Genomic DNA, 19,792 nt, shown 5'->3' on the forward strand with positions numbered 1-19,792 from the left:
GCATTTCTGTTAAAACTGCTTTTGGAGCGTTTACCTAAGAACACAAAAAGTACTTCTCCAGACACTAAATTCTACTCTGATTGCTGCTTCTGGTGGAAGACACACTTCTTTTTCTGGTTTTTTTCTCTAACAGCTGCGTTCTTGATCAGATACAAAATGCTGCATCATACAAGAATCCCACAGGGAAAAAAATATAGAAGAAATCCCCAAATAAACATGTTAAAAAACCTGCAAGAACAGGCATCCGTTCAATTGCTGAGCAACTGAAAAGCAATGAGAGAGTACAGCGACTAAAGCAGGACAACGACTTCTATAAACTAGAGAGGAATGGAATCAGGTAAGGTTCTCACCTCCTCTGTCCATAACTGCCCTATTTCCTTTCCATAGCATTTTCCAAGGGCTGGGTAAGCTGCCATTTTCCAACAGCTCTCTGGAATTCTCTCCAAGCGATACAAGAAGACACAGAAGAAGCCTGCTTTGTAGCCTACAGTGATCAGTAATAGTGCTCAGCCTGACAGATTCTTGGTTTGTACAAGGGATGTGTGTGTCATATTTCTTACAGCGCTACTTTCTGTGTTGGTAGCATATGCACAGGTCAACCCCATGTACCGTATAACAATTTCATCTGTACCTTTCAAATTGAAATGTTCTGGCTTTGTGGGCTTCAGTAGTTTCTGATAGGTTTCCTGCAATTAAAGATTAAGTGATTTTTTTAATTTACTCTTTAATAAAGCTGATTGCCTTATGTGAACAGCAAGGCTTGCACTGATCTCCACACTGCTTGTGGCTCTGTTAAACGTTCCAGCACTTTGAACACTCTCGTCCATGTGGCTCAGCAAGGTTGGTGTGGATCTGATCTTGCCAAGTTAGTTGAGTCACAACTGAGCAGCAGCGTGGGATTTCCTTTTAAGGAACACGTGCGTTTCTCCTGTTAGAGGATAAAACCTAGCATGCAGCCAACAGTTATGTAGCTGGAAAAAGCAGGCAGGCAACTAAGTGCAAGCAGTTGGTTAACTGTAGAACTTAAGGAAAAAATCTTTGAAATGCAGTCCTCTGATGGGAAATGGCTTGATATAAATGGCAGTACAGGGTATCACAAATTTACTCTTACTTCATGACATTTTGCTTAGTGTCAGAGTAAACAGTTAAGTATACCAGTACTATGTGCTAAGGAAAAAAGTCAGTAAGTGAGGTTCTCAAAAACTGCAAACAGAATGAAACAAAACAAAATTAATAAAACTGGAATTTGAGGTTGAAGGAGAACCTTGAAGCACAGACACTGCAGACCTCAGCTTACAGTGTTTGTCAGTGGCTCTGGAGCCAAAACTCCTAGTGATTGCAACAGGAATGCTTCTGGAGTCCATCAGTATGCTAGGTCTCTGTTGAGTTATGCTTTATTTCCTAATCAACTTTTGCTTGCATAGGTTTGCTTTTGTTTTGTTTTCCCTTAAGACTATTTCATCTTTAGAGCACGGTATCTTCTGTGCTTAACTGATACATAAACACAGTGATATGTAAATTTCTATTGAGTTTGTGTGGCCCGGTTTTGGTAGTGGCAGGGCTACATGAGTGGCTTCTGGGAGAAGCTGCCAGAAGTTTCCCCCATATCTGGCAGAGCCAGTGCCAGCTGGCTCCAAGATGGACGTGCCACTAGCCGAGGCTAGGCCAATCAGAAATTGTGGTAATGCCTCTGTGATAGCATATTTAAGAAGGAAAAAAAGTTATTGGGCAGATGGAATTGCAGCCATAGAAGAGTGGAGTGAGAATATGAGAGGAACAACTATGCAGACACCGAGGTCAGTGGAAAAGGAGGGGCAGGAGGTGCTCCAGGCGCTGGAGCAGAGATTCCCCTGCAGCCCATGGTGAAGACCGTGGTGAGGCAGCTGTGCCCCTGCAGCCCACGGAAGTCAGTGGGAGAGCAGATATCCACTTGCAGGCTGTGAAGGACACCCACCCACAGCAGGTGGATGCCTGAGAGAGGGCTGTGAGCCCATGGGAAGCTCATGCTGGAGCAGGCTCCTGGCAGGGACCTGAAGACCTATGGAGAGAGAAGCCCATGCTGGAAAAGGTTTCCTGGTAGGACCTGTGACCCTGTGGGGTCCCACATTGGAGCAGGCTGTGCCTGAAAGGCTGCACCCCTCGGAAAAGTGACTCACATTGGAGCAGTTCGTGCAGACTGTTGCCCGTGGGATGAATTCACATTAGGAAAGTTCATGGAAGACTGTCTCCTGTGAGAGGGACCCCATGCTGGAGCAGGGGAAGGACTCCTCTTGCTGAGCAGCAGCCCATTTCATGTCTCCCTGTGCTGATGTGGGGGAGGAGGCAGAGCCCAGGAAGGAGGCAGAGATAGGGAGAATGTGATTTTAAGATTTATTTTGCTTCTCATTATCTTGCTCCAATTTTCTTGGTAATAAATTAAATTAATTTCCAGAAGCTGAGTCTCTTTTTTCCATGACAGTATTCAGTGAGTGATCTCTCCCTGTCCTTAACTCATGAACCTTTCATTATATTTTGTCTAGCCTGTCCAGTTTTGGAGGGAAGTGATAGAGTAGCTTGGTGGATACCTGGCATCCTGCCAGGGTCAACCCACCACAGAACTCAAAAGGGTTTTTGTTATACTGTGGTACAAATTGTATTTATATTCATTATAAAGACAAACTGAAGTGCTTTCCCAGATCTACCTATCATTGGGAAAATAGCTTATGACAAAAAAATTGTCTTTGAAAATCCCATGGGAGTAGGGAAGTCTATTAGCTTGAAAACCTCTTGTAACAGATTTTGGATGGACCAGGGTTTGTTTTTTTCTGTTGAAAAACTGAAGCAAAATCCATTCAGCCTTTCTTACATTAGTCAAATATGGGAAACAGCCTACTTCGCTTGTATACACAAACTAGTATTTCTGCATTCAGTCTTGGAGTTACCAGGCATTGAAAGGGACTTAGAAATTGACCAGAAGTACTCTACTTCAAAAGTTTCCAGCCCAGGTTTATGTAAATACCTTCTCCAGGACTTCATCCTGTACAATGTTCAGGACTACATAATGGCATCAGTTTGTGGAAAGTCTTTGAATAGGTATTTTCATATGTCTACATATATTATTTTTTTTCTCATGTTTCAAGATGTATATGGACATTTAGATGATAACATCTGTTATGGATTTTTCAAATTAAAGTTTCTAGAAGTTAAATATGTAGTGATTAGTGATACCTGATTTTAAATGCAATTAACTGCAGCTCTGTCCAACTTCCTTTATTTTGTGTTATTATGGAAAGTTAACCTTCCTGAACTTGTTTGGCAGCACTTATCTATCTGCAAAAGTCAGGAAGCTTCAAAAGTTAATGTTTATATAAATTCATTTCCCTCAGTAATTTTTCATCCTGTTGCTTTTTGGGGTTTTTTATTATCTAATCTGTTTGTGTAATTTAATCTCCCTTAGTGTTTCAGGATAGGAGTGTGATGCAGCTAAACTAAAAGGACCAGAATGGGGTAACAAAAATCCCATTAAGGTCAACTGAAGTTTTGGAATTTTGTCACTTGAACACTCAACATTAATGATATTTTTTAATCTTTTTTCATTTTGATGTGTGATTAGGATATAAATACTAGGATACTTGAATGCAATATGGAAGTCAATGTCATAAAATTGAACCAAATGTGTCTTGTACATTTTCCTAACTGCCTACTGTACCTGTACTCACATCAATCACCAGAGAGCTTGAAGAAGGCTCTTGAGTTCAGCCTGGAGAAGAGAAGGCTTCAGGGAGAAGAGAAGGCTTCAGGGAGACTTCATAGCAACCTTCCTGTAAAGGGGGCTTGCAGGAAAACTGGAGAGGCACTTTCTACATGGGCATGTAGTGACAGGAGATAATGGCTTTAAACTGGAAGAAGTGATTTTAAACTAGATATTAACAAGAAGTTCTTTACTGTGAGAGTAGTGAGGTGCTGGAACAGGTTGTCCAAAGAAATTGTGGGCACCCCATCCCTGGAAGTCTTCATGGTCAGGTTGGATGGGGCCCTGAGCAAACTGGTCTACTGAAAGGTGTCTCTGACCATGACAGAGGCATTGGAACAAGATGATCTTTAAAGTCTCTTCCAACCTGAAACATTCTATGATTCTGTAAGAGCAAAAACCGTTAATACACACACACAAAAATATATGAACCAGAAAATTTTATGAACTGTTTCTAAAACTCGAACAGTAAATTCAAAGTGAAAAATTTAATTTAGTTGTTGTTAATTTTTCCACTTGGTATCCTCATCTTAGTATTTGACAGTGAAGCAAAGACACTGAGTTTCACTTTTTTTCTACTTAGTTTTACTTCTGGTTGATAGTACAGAGTAAAATCAAGTTGTGTTTTGAATCACAATCATGGAAAAGGATGAGTAGAGTTCAATTTAAAATCAGAAACCTTTTTCAGTTTGAAATACAATTATAAAAATATGTGTTCTGCTGATTTTTCAAATGTGCTAAGTAATTATTTCTCAAAGTAGGTGTGAGATGCTTCCCTTTATCAATATTTCTGAAAAAGTAAGTTACCCCAGGAAGCAGCTAGATTTCAGTCTTGGCATCAAGTGGGCACACTGACAAAACTAGAACGTCAAAAAGTTTTATATTAAAAATAATTAAGTATCTTTGGCATAGCTGTTTTGCTTTTGATGAATATTTTGGGCGATTTCAGTTAAAACTAGCAAGAGCACAGGGGTTTCATAAAGTGTATCTGGATCAAAAAGATGTCCTGCTGTGGACCTGTGCAAACCAGCTATGAGGCACTTCTAAGGGAGAGGCCTGTCCCACAGGCTACCATTTGAGTAACACTGCTTTCATTAATTAATTGTGGGGTCAGACTCTACATAATTTTAATTAACTAGTCATTTTCACTATTGCTTTGTAATTACATTGGTACAAACAACATCAAACCCATGTTAATCACTCTCTTTCTCTCTTTTGTTTTTGAGCTTCAGTCAGATCCGTTCAAATCTTTTATTTGTAACTAAAACAGTAGATCAAATTCAGCTGTTTTCATTTCCTATATTAAAAACCACAACTTTTTCACCCAGCAACTATTACATTTAAAAACATTGATTCTCATTCCACTGTTTCTGGTGTAGTGGAAATAAACCACATGTTAAAGCTCTCAGGAAGAGCATTTCAGGATCTGGAAATAGCTTCCACAAACTCCTTTTTGTGGAGGAGGAAGACTTTTAGATAAGCAGTTCCTGCAAGTATTCCTTGTCACTGAGGCACATGTGCGGAATAAAGCACAAAAGCTCTTCCTTGGACAAAGAATATATATCACAAGCAATCAAGCTTCTATAGGGTTATAAAAGATATTTCTGAGGTAGTTGTATATGAGGCAGAAACAGTAGTTAACTCAGTTTGACCCTCCCAGGGTTTCAAGAGCTTTCAAAAGCCTCATTCCCAAGATACATTCCATGTGAAGGACCAGAGCAATTAGATGTGTTTATCTAATTGCTTGAAAGAATACAACCAGTTTTCACCCACAGAAATGAAGGAAAGCTGTTTGTCATGGTTTTCTCTCGATGCCCTCTCCAGTGCAGACCACTGTTGAGTCTGGCATTCCTGGGGCTAGAGAAGCCTCAGGAGTACCCTGCAGCCCTGGCACTGTGCATCAACACAGCCACACCCGGGGAGCAAACACAGCCCTCTGAGACGACTCACAGGAGTCCAACCCTCCTGGTTTAGAATGTCTTCTGTTCTATGTCCTCTGCTTCTACACAGCCGAGTCAGCCATAAGTGGAAAGCTAGAGCTACCAGCAAACTCAGCCAGGGACATTTTGGCTTAGTGGAAATTGTGAAAATGGGAGCCAGTTTGTGCTGAAGCAGGCAACAGAAATAAATACTTTACAGATCAGTGGAGAGGGTACCATTCAGTAAATGGCAGAGGAAGCAAGCTGAAAAGATTGCAAAGGGAGCTGCTTTTACTTAGAACTGCTACTTTTCTGCTTCCCCCCAAAAGTGAAACTAACATGCCACACACATAGCTTGTTACTATTCAACTAGCAGCTGCAGTAACACCAGCAAGAGTGGATTGTCATCAGAATGGTGGGTGAGATACAGCTACTGAAATCCTTAGCATCTTGGTTTCTTGGTTTGTTATATGAGCTAGTGCTGCAAAAACATGCTGGCAAAGGTTGTGATTTTTTTTATTCCCTATAAAATGCAGGAGTGGGCTAAAGAACAATATTTTAAAATAGTTTTAAATATTTTAAACACAAGGAGATAATTGAAACACTAGCATAGTTATATTAGTTTCTTCCATTGTGTGCTTTTATATCTCTGTGACTTTTATTCCCTACCCTACTTCACTGAAAAGCAAGAATCTAAAAAGTAATATCTAGTCCTCAGAACTCTTTCTCCTAAGCCAACCTTGTCTTTGTGTTCAAAATAGTCTTTGCAGTAGCAGTGGTAGACACTGAGTCATTTCATTCTTTTATACCACAGGCACAAAAGTAGTTCTCCAAAACACAGACTTTGGAGCAGAGGATAAAAATCTATAAAGCCAAGAATTTCATTACATGAATGTGATGTATCTTTTATATTTATATGCCTATGACTTGGCAATAACAACTCAGTTTATTAATTAATAACATTGTTATTATCTGGAGAAGTAATAAGGCAGAGGAAATCAATGAGAGACTACTGAAATCTGAAAAGATGTGAAAAGAGAAGTTTCAGTCAAGTTCTCTCATAGCAGCTCTTTCTTTGAAAGCTGGGTCAGTGAAGAAAATGCCATGAACGTAAGCACGGTCAAGTTTTTACTCTGTGTTTCAGTCAAGCAAGTGAGGATTTTGGCAATTTCTTGTGTTTTCCTTACAATGGCTCAACAGCTATTCAACAATTTCTGACCAAATTGCTCTTTTCTGTATAAACCTGTGAGACTGAGGAAAGAAGAGAAGGGTATTAGGATATATCCTTCTCCTTGGATATTAGTTACACTCTCTTTTTACTTCTTATGTAAATTTCAAGTCTTAAAAAAATCTGCTATCAATCTTATTTAACTCTGCAAGCTGAAACAGACGTTCATTCTTCATTTGTACTTTGAAACTGAAATTAAGAAAACCTTTGTAGGCAGCTGCCACATCTAGACCCAGGTTACGTAGCTTTAGATCAGCCCCCCCTCGCCCTCTTGTTGAGTAAGAAACCGTTAAGAAGACTGTGTGTTTTCTACTAGCCTGTTCTTCTAAGATGCTCTACATACCATGTGAAAAGCCTGATCCTTCAGAACAGCTCTTCACTTTGAATTCATACATCATTACTTAGACTAGAACAAGATCTTGACACTATTTCAAGGCAAAAGTTGCTATTGACATTAATAGTGAAGGATGAAGAAACAATATTTTTATTAACAGCTTGACAAACACATTTCCAAAAGAAACAGGAACATAATTTCCTAGTCTGTCTTATTTAGCCCTGATTTATTGAGGATATGTATATTACATAGATTACTTAAATCACAAAGGCAAAAATAGTGGATAATACACTTGTGGCTTGAATTATGAAGTAGATTTTTACACATTCTGTGCTCAGAGACATTCTACAGTCAAAACCCGTGCCCACGGGCACATCCTGGATGTTTAGATGTGTTTCTAATTGCACATACTTAAACAAATCTCTCAGGAAGTCCTACTGCATCAGGCACCTTCTGAATGCTGACACACAAACAAGCCAATAAGGTTGGGGCTTTCCTCTCTTTTTTTTTCCTTTTTTTTTTTTTCTAGACCCAGCTTGCAGATGCTTAGTCTTTTATAGTTAATCAGTACATTTCCAGACACGTGAAGAAGATTGTCAGTCCCAAAGTTAAGACCACAGTCTTAACTTACAGAATATATCTACATTTATACAAATAGTTGCTAAAGCTATTTTTTTTCTTATCCATAGAGACAATTTAGGATTGATAAAGATGTAACTTTCAAGGAGCAGGGTGGTGGCAGGTTAGAAGTGTGATGAGGAGTAAGACATTTATTCTCAAATGGTGTGACTTTTGAGGCATCCTGCAAACATGGGTGCCCTACTGACCCTGTTACATTTTGTATAATGGGATATGTCACTGACATATCATAGTGATCATCTCTGGAATCAAGCCCTTTATCCTACTACCTCATCCATGGTTAAGCACCAGGTACCTCACATGGATCAGTCTCCACAGGGACCCAACAGGTTTTCACCATGCACTCACTGTTGAAGGAGTACTGATGTTTGTTGTGTGAACAGCACAGTGTAGGCTGTCAGGGAAGTGTGGCCAAACCAATACAGGGAAGAATGTGTGACAACCAGACATACAACATGAGGAAAAATGACAATGACACAGTCTACCTCTGTGTGCACAGTTGTGCAGAGTGGTTGCTACTTCACTTTCATGGGCACCCAGTCACCATTCACCCTGATGTAAAGAACATATTTTGGTCTTTGTTTTCTTGTGGTTATATCCTTGATCGATACCAGTTTAAACAAGGTTTTCTCTGTGGGTCTCCTTATTGTCCCCTACATACACAGTTATTTCTATATTCAGTAGTACACAGGGAATACAGCTCTGGGCACTCTTCTTTACTGTTCCAGGAAAGAGATTAGCACTCACACCTAACATCTATTTCTACAGATTTACTACTAATCAACCTAATAGATCTGTCTTGTAACAATGTCACAACTCAATTTGTATCTTGCCCGAGTTCTATTTGGACATTGTGATGCTCTGACACAGTACATGGCTTACTTCCATTACTTATACAATGCTGTTACCCCAGAGCTCAGCCCACACAATCTCTTCCCTGCAGGACTTTCTGTTTTTACCTCTCCCACTGAAAACAGGTTATAGGTGTTTTTCAGAGCTCGTCGGTGTTGCTCCTAGACTAGGCACAAAAAAAGCTATACATATCCCACCAAGAATGATCTTTTAAGGCATAGCTTACCAAGACCTAAGCAGTAACTGCAAAAGATGCTCCTTCCACACTTTTGTTTTAGAGTTGCCCTGACACAATTGTGTGAGATTTTAGGAGCCAGACTAAATAGAAATGGGCACACATCAGACATATAAACCACAGCCTGTAAATGGCCACACAATATTAAAAAAAAAGGAAAAAAGAGAAAAAAACTCATAGGCAAAATTATGCTTCCTGAAAACTAGTACTTCTTCTTTCTCTTTTCATTCTGTTGCTGTCTCAAGAGTATGATTGAAAAGTGGGGAAGTGAATGTCGGAGCTTGCAAAAGCAGAATTGTGCCTCAGTGTCTTGAAACAAAATCCATTTGACTTATAATATCACCCATGGGAAAGGAGAAGAAGAGAGTGAGTATCTATGCTGTGGCAGTAACATAAATACCATTTTGAAAACATTACCCAAGACAGCCATGTGCTTACTGTTTTGGCCTATCTAACTTACCTACTGCGTGCTTCCCCAGAAAGTTATTGCACTGGCTTTTAGTCATATGCCTTTGGTAAAGTGCAATGGCTTGTACTGAAACAATTTTATTTTCAGCATAATCTCTTTTACTCCAGATCCTGTTCTACAGCAAGTTAACATGAATTTTCTGACATAACCACAGAAGATGCAGTCAAACTACCATCATAGCATCATAAAAGAAAGTTTAAAAACAGATATTACAAAAATGGAAGTGGTTGTAAGGTAAAGGCATATTTTACAACCACTTTTCATGTCACCACCGTGGGAGCCTTTCCTGTTAGGCAAGTGTGGTGGGTTGACACTGGCTGGATGCCAGGTGCCCATCAGAGCCACTCTATCACTCCCCTCCACAACTGGACCAGGGACGGAAAATATAATGAAAAGTTCATGAGTTAAGAACTGGGAAAGAGCACAAAACAGTTACCATCACAGGCAAAACAGGCTGGATTGTGGAAATCATTTGAATTTATTACCAATCAAACTCAGAGCAGGTTAATGAGAAGTAAACCAAATCTTAAAATCACCTTCCCCCCAACTCTTCCTCCTTCCTGGGCTCTATACTCACACACCACCCCCCGCCCCCCATCAGCGCAGGGAGACAGGGAATGGGGGTTATGGTCAATTCATCCCAGGTTGTTTCTGCTGCTGCTCAGGGAAACAATTCCTTCCCCTGCTCCAGTGAGGCCTGTCCCATGGGAGACAGTTCTCCACAAACTTCTCCAGCAAGAGTCCTTCCCATGGGCTGCAGTTCTTCATGAACTGCTCCAATGTGGGTCCCTTTCCATGGGGTACAGAACCTCAAGAACAGCCAGTTCCCATGTGGGTCCTTGACAGGGTCACAAGTCCTTTCAGGAGACCTGCTCTAACCTGGGCTACTCTTTCCAGGCAAGTCCCTGCCAGGAGCCTGCTCCACACAAGCTTCTTATGGGCTCACAGCCTTTTTTCAAGCATCCATCTGCTCCAGGGTGGGTCTTCTCCGTGGGCAGCAGGTAGACCTCTGCACTCCCACTGACCTCCATGGGCTGCAGGGGGACAGCCTGCTTCACCACAGTCTTTACTGTGTCCAGTTCTGGACTCCTTAGTACAAGACAGACAAGGAGCTACTGGAGAGGGTCCAGCGGAGAGCCACAAAGATGATTAGGGGTCTGCAGCATCTCTTTTATGAGGAGAGACTGAGGGAGCTGGGCCTGTTTAGTCTAGAGAAGAGATGATTGAGAAAGGATCTCATTAATGCACATAAATATCTCAAAGACAGGTGCCAAGAGGATGGTGCCAGACTCTTTTCAGTGGTGTCCAGCGACAGGACAAGGAGCAATGGCCTTAAACTAAAACACAACATGTTTCACCTCAACATGAGGAAGAACTTCTTTGCATAGAGGGTGGCAGAGCCCTGGAATTAGCTGCCCAGAAAAGTCATGGAGTGTCCCTCTCTGGAGACATTCAAAACCCACCTGGTCATGTTCCCATGTCACCTGCTCTAGGTGACCCTGCCTTGGAAGGTGAGTTGGACTGGATGACCTCCAGAGGTCCCTTCCAACCCTAAGGATTCTGGGATTCATCATGGGCTGCAGGTGAATCTCAGCTCCAGTGCCTGAAGCACCTCCTCCTCTGTCTCCACTGACCTTGGTGTTTGCATACTTGTTCCTCTCAAATATTCTCACTTTTCTCTTCTTTGAGTGCAATTACAACTGCAGAAACTCTTTTTTTTCCTTCTTAAATATGTTATCCCAGAGGTGCTCCCAGTGTCACTGGTGGGTTCAGCCTTGGCCAGTGGTGGGTCTGCCCTGGAGACTGGAGCCAGCTGGCATTGGGTCTGGAGCCAGCTGGCATGGGGGAAGCTTCTGCCAGCTTCTCACAGAAGCCAGCCCTGCTACCCTGCTTTTGGTAGCTTCCTGCTACCAAAACTTGGCCATTCAAAACCAATACAGCAAGTTTAAAGGAAGATATTCTCAATTTAATGAGGTATTCTGTTTAGTTCTCCCCCAAATCAATTTTCTGTGTGTTCTTCACACTCTCCCCATAGGTTACAATTTTTGCAATTAAAATGACATTACAAAACACTTCTTTAATTAGCCCCTTCTCATACCTTGTCCTTTGTATGATTCAACCTTAAAGCTTTCTGTAAGTAGGAAGGTTTGTAATCGCAAATCAGGGTATTAGGATATTATTGATAACGTCTCAGCAATGTGTGCTCACAGCTAAGAAAGTTGAGAGTTAGGGTTGTACACCCTGGAGAAGAGAAGGGAAGACCTTACAGCACCTTCTAGTATCTAACGGAGCCTACAGGAAAGGATCCTGGCGAGGATTTTTTTACAAGGGCATGTAGTGACAGGACAAGGGGGGATGGCTTTAAGCTTGTGTATGTTTAGATTAGGTATTAGGAAGAAATTCTTTACTGTGAAGCTGGTGAGGTGCTCTAACAGGTTGCCTGGAGTAGTTGTGAATGCCCCACCCCTGGAAGTGTTCAAGACCAGACTGGACGGGGCTTTGAGCAACCTGGTCGGACAGGGTGGAACTAGATAATCTTTAAGGTCCCTTCCAACCCAAACCATTCTATGATTCTGTGATCAGAGCTGTTCACACAAAGGGTTTAAATCGCTGATGGATAGTTCAAAGAGTACAGGACTATTAATGTACAGCTAATCACTTCAAATTCAAGTCACCTGAATATTACTCTGCTATGGATAGACTGAGATGAAAGATGTGTCTCCTAGTAACAATCATCCTTACCATCCTTAACAAGTCTGTGGCTACCAAGACTGTGAATTGTTTTCAACAAAAATTAATTTCCTCTGTCCACCTCTAAAACTGAACTATCTTGCTGCTTGTGTGCATCAAAACAGATGTTAATTGCTGTTCTCCTGATAAACAAACAGCTTTTATTTGCAGGATTTCCTCTCAATGCCCAGATTATGGCAGCTAAACAATTTTAAGAAAGCTCTTACCTAAAACCACCTCTGGAATTGTTCCTGTATCTCCAGAGTGGCTATTCTGGAAAAGTAACTTAGTTTCACATACCTATCTTTTTCTCTGTAAAGCAATAAGCAAATTCTGGGGTCACAGCACACATTGTGCTGTAGACCTATGCAATTTGCAGCAGGGCAAAGGGTTGCAGTCCGACTTTAACAACGAGGTTAAGTACAGATAAATTTATGACATAATTATTGCTGAAGAATCTGCTACCTGGGCAGTACATTGCCTTTTCTGTGTTTGGTGCAAGTGGAACATTTAGAAAAACTCTTGCAGCTTCAAAGTTAAGTTTAAAGATAATAAAGTTTTTGATTTTTGAAGTTTTTACTTACGGCAATTTTGAAAATCTGAGCTGTGCCATAAATGTTTAGCTTTAATCAGTGTAAGCTTTATATTTTTATTCTAGTGGCTATTATTCTTAGCTTGTACATTTTATCTTTTGGATCAGTGGCTCCCTGTATTGAGGGTAATTTTAATTCTTTAAGTTTCTACCTTTTTCACTGCACAGGTGACAGAAGGGAGCAAGGTAAATTATTTCTTGCCTACATATTTTTCCTAATGTAACCTGAAATTTAAAAAATATAGTCAAGTTATTTTATTTCACATTCTACTGTTTTATTTAGGATTTCCTTAGCTGCAAATCAAATTTTGGAAAGCTACTGAATTGTAAGAAAGGCTTCACCCTTTCCCTTCTTTCCACTCTGGTAACTCCCAAAGCTGTTTTTTTCATGTATCAGTTCAAAATAGCCATCTATGTTATGAAGTGCCATCTTACAGGACTGGGGAAAAGCTTTCAGTCTTTGTTGCTGTTTGTTTTGTTTTAAAGGGAAATAAAACCTTATTTAGGAAAAAAAATACTTTATTTTTCCGAAACATGTCTGACAGATTGCAACAAGAACAAAGTACAGTACAAAGATTACTCCCACAGCCTGCAATAGTTAGCAAAACACTGAAAAAAAGTTAGGCATTTGATTAAAATTCTTTTGGGTCCAATATACATTTTTCATATTACAGAGGTAATGCCCACTTTACAATGGCATCAAAGTTTGTAAGACCATTATAACACAGTCACTAGTATTTACTCTCTCTCTATACCAGCTTTTGACACAGTATTATTTTACTCTAGACACACTAAGTGTAGTCTGCAGTCAAATACAAATTTCTCTCCTTGTGTCCATTCAGAATTAACTTCAGCATGTTTGCCTGGAATCTACCAAAAGCCTTTCTTGGGTAAATATTTATATGCCAGTGAAAACTTTTTTGCATCTGTCAATCCAAGTAATGCCCATACACAATTATCCCCACTTTCAAAAGGGGGCAGATGCACAAAACATGATGGTGTAACTGAATGTATTTTTGTCCCTCAAAACCTACAGCTATTTTTACTACCTCTCACAGCTAACTGTGAGCTGTGGTGTATGGCAAACAAACCTAAAAAGAATATATGTGATAAGCCTAAATCTGTCATGGTGGTTCGTCCTCCCACGCCCATCTTTGCAAAGGAGGCTAAAACAAGTCAGTATAGGCTGTGATCTCTTCTGCAGTATTCTAACATTAAGGAAAAATAAAAGACAGGTATTTTATTCTTCCTGTGAAACTGCAACTTAGTCAACATAAGCAGGAGTGCAGCATCTGACAAATTCTATGCATGTGCAATGTATGAACAAAGAATTATTGTCACATGTTTACTTTTATTTCCATGCCAATATTATTTCTGCAATTACCTCAAGAATTTAATATTTCTGTTGTGATCATTTGTTTTGCACCACAAAGCCTGTTTTGGTTAATTTTGTTTTCCCTTTCTACCTAAAGCTTTCAGAAAAAGCTAAGAGTGAAATCAGTAGGTTCACAAAACCAGAGCACCCACCTCATTATGGTTTGAGGGCACAGTGACATGAGGCACTTGTGTCCCATTCAGTGGATTACAGTGCAAAGAGTCCTAAGCCAGCTGACACTCCAGAGAGCCACTCCATGCAGGACAGAATCCTGGCATTGCATTTATAAATAGCACAGGTCTAAATAGCCTAAAGTCAGCTTTATTGTTTACATGCAGCAAGCTTGGGTACCTCTGCACTGGAATCATCACAAGTTTTCCTATGCCAGAATAAGTATAGAGACAGGTAGGATTTTTTAGATCTTTGCACCATTTTCTGTCTTTTATGAAGTCTGCAGATGTTTTTTATCTTATAGTTTTACTAAGGTTGGAAAATCCAATGCCGACACAGGTCATTAAGACTTTCTCGCCGCCCACGTGCTCTTCCTCAGGGGTCTTTGTTTCAATTTTAAACATGATCTGGAAGAAGCTTCTCAGGTGTCGCAGGAACTCAATTCTGAGAGAGAGAAAGCAACACAGTTTAAGAAATTAAACAGAAAGCCCATTAGCAGTATGTACTGATCCCAGCAATGAACATGGTGAACGAAACACAAAAGCTTTGCTCAGTAAAGAGAAAGAAGCCTACAGGCTCCAGACACTTCTCACTTGTGCTGTGGAAGTGGCTAGTGACCCCTACTGAAACCACTGCACTCTTTGTTATAAGCAGAGAGAGGAATGCCTGGTAACACAGCAAGACAAAACAGTGAGGGAAGAAAAAAAGAGAGAAATGTAGCCAGGCAAGGTCATTTACTCATGATGCTGACTCTCCATCAGGGCTATATGAATCCCATACCAACCAGTGGTACTCCATTCCCCCTCCCAATGTTTAAAGCAGAAATAAAAGCAAAACAGGGACAGCCAGAAGGTTGGGAGCATACTTTAAGAAGAGAGATCCTAAAGCATGTGTTTGATTTGTACTACTAACTTGTCCATTTCTTCTTAGTTAAATGTTCCATTAAAATCACATTTAGAGTCAGACTTCTTCCTGTTTTCTCATTAAAAAAAAAAACCACAACAAAAACCCAACAAAAAACCAGAACTAATTTTCCTTTCATCATTTTAGAAAGAAAGGCTTGAAGAAATTAAACAGACACAGTGCTCCTAAACACCACTGACTGCAGAACAAGTGACAGGAAAAACTATTAGAAAAAAGAACAAAAATGGCAAGAAAACATTTCTACTGGCTTCTCCAAAACAAGGAATAAACAATTACACCAAAAGACTACAAATACAAAATTTGTAATTGTTCCTAACAAAGGTTTGGTCTCTGTCTCAGTCATGGCCACAAGTAGGTCTGCAGTCTTGAACTAAGGTTTAATCTCCTCCAGCAATTGGTATGTGCTTTTCTAGTTTAAGTTTAACCTTTAAAGAAATGGGATCCAGTTCACACATCTGCTTGTCTGGCAGTCTGAAAAAAGCCTCTGCTCTGCATGCTGAAAGCATAATTGCAAACTAATCACACATACATCATTACAACAAATCACGAGAAAGTACCCACAAAAGGAGACCACGAGGATAGGACAGTCCCCACAGTGACATCATGAGGCCTCTGAAAGCCTCCTGGCAGCTCCTGTTCAGAGAAACTGTGAATAAGCCCAGTGAAAGTCACAGGAGCAAAAACTGCCTTATCCACTTCAGCTGGGCATGCTGATGTTCCTGTGCTGAGACATGGGGAGAGGAGGGAAATGGCAGGAGCCAGACAAATAAGAGGCTGCTTTACCTATACTGGTCTGTGCTTGGGATGATCTGACTTAAGAGTTATCTCTGGGGCAGTCTCCTAAATGCCTCCACAGGGTGAATGTGGGCACATGGCTCCCAAAGCTATGTACACATTTCTACTGCACCTTCCCAGGCTGGTAACTTGCCTCAGCACAGATACCAGCTCTCTCATCTCTCAAATGGATTTAACAGTTGAAAGAAAGAAACGAGAAACACCTTTTCTCCCATGCCTCCTCAACTGCTAGGTTTCTGGTTGCAGCTATAATAAGTAAATGGGTATATGCTGGCACAAATGCTGACAGGCAACAAGCTCTGTACCAGTGTTGTCCTTAGCTGGGTCCTCTGGCAGTATGACAAGAAAGCAGCCAAGCGTAAAACAGCAGAAGTGACATGCTGAACTGCAAGGAGAGCACAGAATAAACTGTACAAATGAAATGCAGTGTGGAGCCAGAGGCTCGGAGAATAACCCTAAAAGCTGATGAACAAACTTTGCAACATGTTGGTGGGATCAGCTGAGTCCATACTTCTCTTTGCACATAGGTGGGCTATCATGTATCTCTGCTTCTTCTCCCTTTTCAACGAAGGCAGAGTGAAAAAACACATATCAGCCCCCATGTACATGGGAAAGGCTCAGTGGAGTGGAATTGAAGGGGAGGCTACCTGGGGACACCAGAGGAGAATATGGAAGCAGCACAAAGCCAGCTTTGTCTTGTAGCAGTAGAAGCACAAGTGGTAAGAGCCCTAGAAATAGGAGAGAAAGGGGGGGGGGAAGCTGAAGGTACATGACAGAAGTGCAGCAGAAAGCAGGTTTGTAAAAGCTTTGATGTTGATCTGGATCACGTGTGGGCGCCTCAAATAATAGTGCAGGCTGCACCAAACACACAGGCACAGACTAGAAGACTGAGAGAGGGGGTGGAAGATACACAGAAGGTTTATTTTGCTGAAAATTTAGACTGTGTGTTCAGGCAAGAACAAGGCAGAGCTGAACACTGCACCTTAGGCCCAGGGACAGCTACATGAGCCACAATGGAGGTTTTCCTTATGGCCAATAACAACAACCAAACCAAACCAAAGTAAGAAAAAAAGAGTAAAAAGTCTGTTTAAAAAGTCTGTTTATCTAAGTGCTGTCTTTTCCCCAAAGCCTGCTAAGGAACACACAACCACTTCATGTGTCAGGGCAAAGCAACCAACTCACAGACCAGCGCGAAAGAAGACCTGTGCACCAGCAATGCCTCCCTGGTTCAACTGCCCCAGGACTTGCACAGTGCTCTGCCTGGCAGCACCAGCAGCCCCAGCACTGCTCCCCAGAGTACTGACAGATATCTTCCTGGGAGAAGACAGCCCAAGGAGCTGGAGGAGGGCATTGCCAGGCAGGGGGACAACTGAAAGCCAGTCAGCCTGGCTGGGCAAAGGCACCCTGACCCCTCCCCTTGAAGCCCCTAAGCCCTTGCAAAGCTAAGGGTTGGGGCACTCAGGGGCACTCCTCAGGCTTTCCTGTTGCTGTCCTTCACAAACACCTGCCTAATGCCAATCCACCTGCACGCAGACAGGTCTGTCCTGCCAGACTGACCTCTGAGTCAGTGGCAGAGCCAGCACACTGCATTTGCTTTTAAGCTCAGCTTGACAGAGGCACTTACTTCTGTGAAATCTGAATGATAAGAAAAGGATAAAGCAGATGGTCACTGGCCAAGTGGTCTTTCTGGGACAGGTATCCCCAGTGCCACTCAGGATAGCCTATTTAAGGTGTTGCCTGCCCTTCCGCTCCCCACCATTAGCTGGGGCAAAGGATGCTTCTATGAAAACACACAAAACTGGGAGAAATTTCCTCATTCTGATGCCATATTCCAAAGTACCACGTACCCACGGGGTGCTCTCAACTGTAGCTGAGAGCTACATGCTACAGTATGGTAGATAGGGAAGACAATCTAGCATAACACAGCTTTTAAATAGCTTCAGATTCTGCACTGTGGGAGAGTTAAATGCAGAGACGTCATAGCACCAAGAGAGGAAAGAAGAGACAACATTAGGGAACGTGACAGTACTACAATGTACTTCATAAGCTTGTGCATCTGATGAGTTGCTCAGGAGCCAAATTTACCAGCCCTTTATAAGCAGCCTTAGTGATGGCATGGGGGTGCTGCATAGAAAGCTGTGTTCTCTCTGCGTAGATCCTCAAAGGACTGATGAGTCACATTCTCACAGAATCACAGATTCTGTGACTTGCTGCTCCAGCATGAGTGTTGCTGACATTTATCCCTGCCACACATACCTAGCTTGGAAGAAGTGACGACCCACCAATTTGAAATCAGCCCACTTACAAAATAAACTACTGGGTTTGCTTGATTTTCATAGCACAACAAAAAAAAAGTTTTAAAAAATAAAAAAGACTGGACAATGACAAGTGATTGAATTGTTTCACATGCCTAACTGTGCACTTAAAACACTAATACCTACTCTTTGTAAGCCTTTCACATGAATACTTACTTTACAGGAGATTACTTCACCTCTGTGCAATGGGACACTTCCCTGTCTTCCCCTCAAAATCTAATGAATGTTGCTTCCAAGGTATCAGAGGTTGAGAAGAGCAGTTAGGCAATTTCTAGCTCTCATGGGATGGCACCACCATTCTTCAGTTATCACAGTACTGTACCTTTCACGTATACAGCACCGGTACCATGATAACCGAAAAAGGACAGTTCATAGTCTTATTATTTGATGCCATTGTCAGATAAACAAACCACCCTTCATTTGACTAAGAAAAACTGCTCAGTCTCTAGGAATAATTGTGATCTAGTCAATCACATGCAAGTCTGATAAAGCAAATTAAATTTTTGATACTGGATGCTCTTTCCCTAAACAGTTTCTGCTAGAACTCAATCTGGCCACTTCTGTGAAAGATAATAAAATGTGTTTTCATAAATACATTAATGAGAAAAGGAGGGCCAAAGAAATTCTCCATCCTTTACTGGATGCAGAGTGGAACATTGTGATCTCTAATGAGGAAAACGCTGAAGTACTTAATGCCTTCTTTGCCTCATCTTTAATGGGAAGATCAGTTATCCTCAGAGCAACCAGAGGAGAGCAGACTAGGAGCAGAATAGCCTCCCTGTAATCCAGGAGGAAGCCTTTAGTGACCTACTCTTCCACTTGGACACTCATACATCTACGGAGTCAAATGGGATGAGACTCTCTATCACTTATCATCAGTCCTGGCTAACCAGGTAGGTCCCGGAGGACTGGAGGTCAGCCAGTGTGATGCCCATCTATGAGAAGAGTCAGAAGGAAGATTAGGGGAACTACAGTAACAGCCCATGGCCTGGACAGGTGCACTCTTCGCTGGGTAAAAAACTGTCTGGATGTCCAGGCCCAGAGAGTAGTGGTGAATAGTGCCACATCCAGCTGGTGGGCGGTCACCTGTGGTGTTCCCCAGGGCTCAGTACTGGGGGCACTTCTATTTAATATCTTCATCAATGACCTGGATGAGGGGATTGAGTACACTCTTGGTCAGTGTGCAGACAACACCAAGCTGAGTGGGAGCACTGGAAGGCTCTGCAGAGGGTTCTGAATGGGCTGGATCAATGGGCCAAGGCCAGTGGTATGAGGTTCAACAAGGCCAAGTGCCTGGTCCTGCCCTTGGGTCACAACAACCCCAGGCAGCGCTACAGGCTGGGGACACAGGAAAGCTGCCTAGTGGAAAAGGGCCTGGACGTGCTGGTTGATAGCAGCTGTATATGATCCAGCAGTGTGCCCAGGTGGCCAAGGAGGCCAATGTCATCCTGGCCTGTATCAGCAATAGTGTGGCCAGCAGGACT

General features: G+C 41.7%; 1 protein-coding gene across 1 annotated transcript in view; it reads right to left on the bottom strand.

Moving 5' to 3' along the window:
* Positions 1-13,226: 13,226 nt before the first annotated feature.
* Positions 13,227-19,792, bottom strand: part of RCL1 (RNA terminal phosphate cyclase like 1) — a 28,932-nt gene continuing 22,366 nt past the window's right edge. The window contains exon 9 of the mRNA XM_051788257.1: positions 13,227-14,718. Within this exon, the coding sequence (XP_051644217.1) occupies positions 14,568-14,718 (151 nt within the window). The 3' untranslated portion in view covers positions 13,227-14,567. The remainder of the gene's footprint in view (positions 14,719-19,792) is intronic.

The sequence above is a fragment of the Manacus candei genome, unplaced genomic scaffold (assembly GCF_025592945.1).
Source record: "Manacus candei isolate 608988 ecotype Guabito, Panama unplaced genomic scaffold, ASM2559294v1 h1tg000024l, whole genome shotgun sequence".
NCBI lineage: Eukaryota > Metazoa > Chordata > Aves > Passeriformes > Pipridae > Manacus > Manacus candei.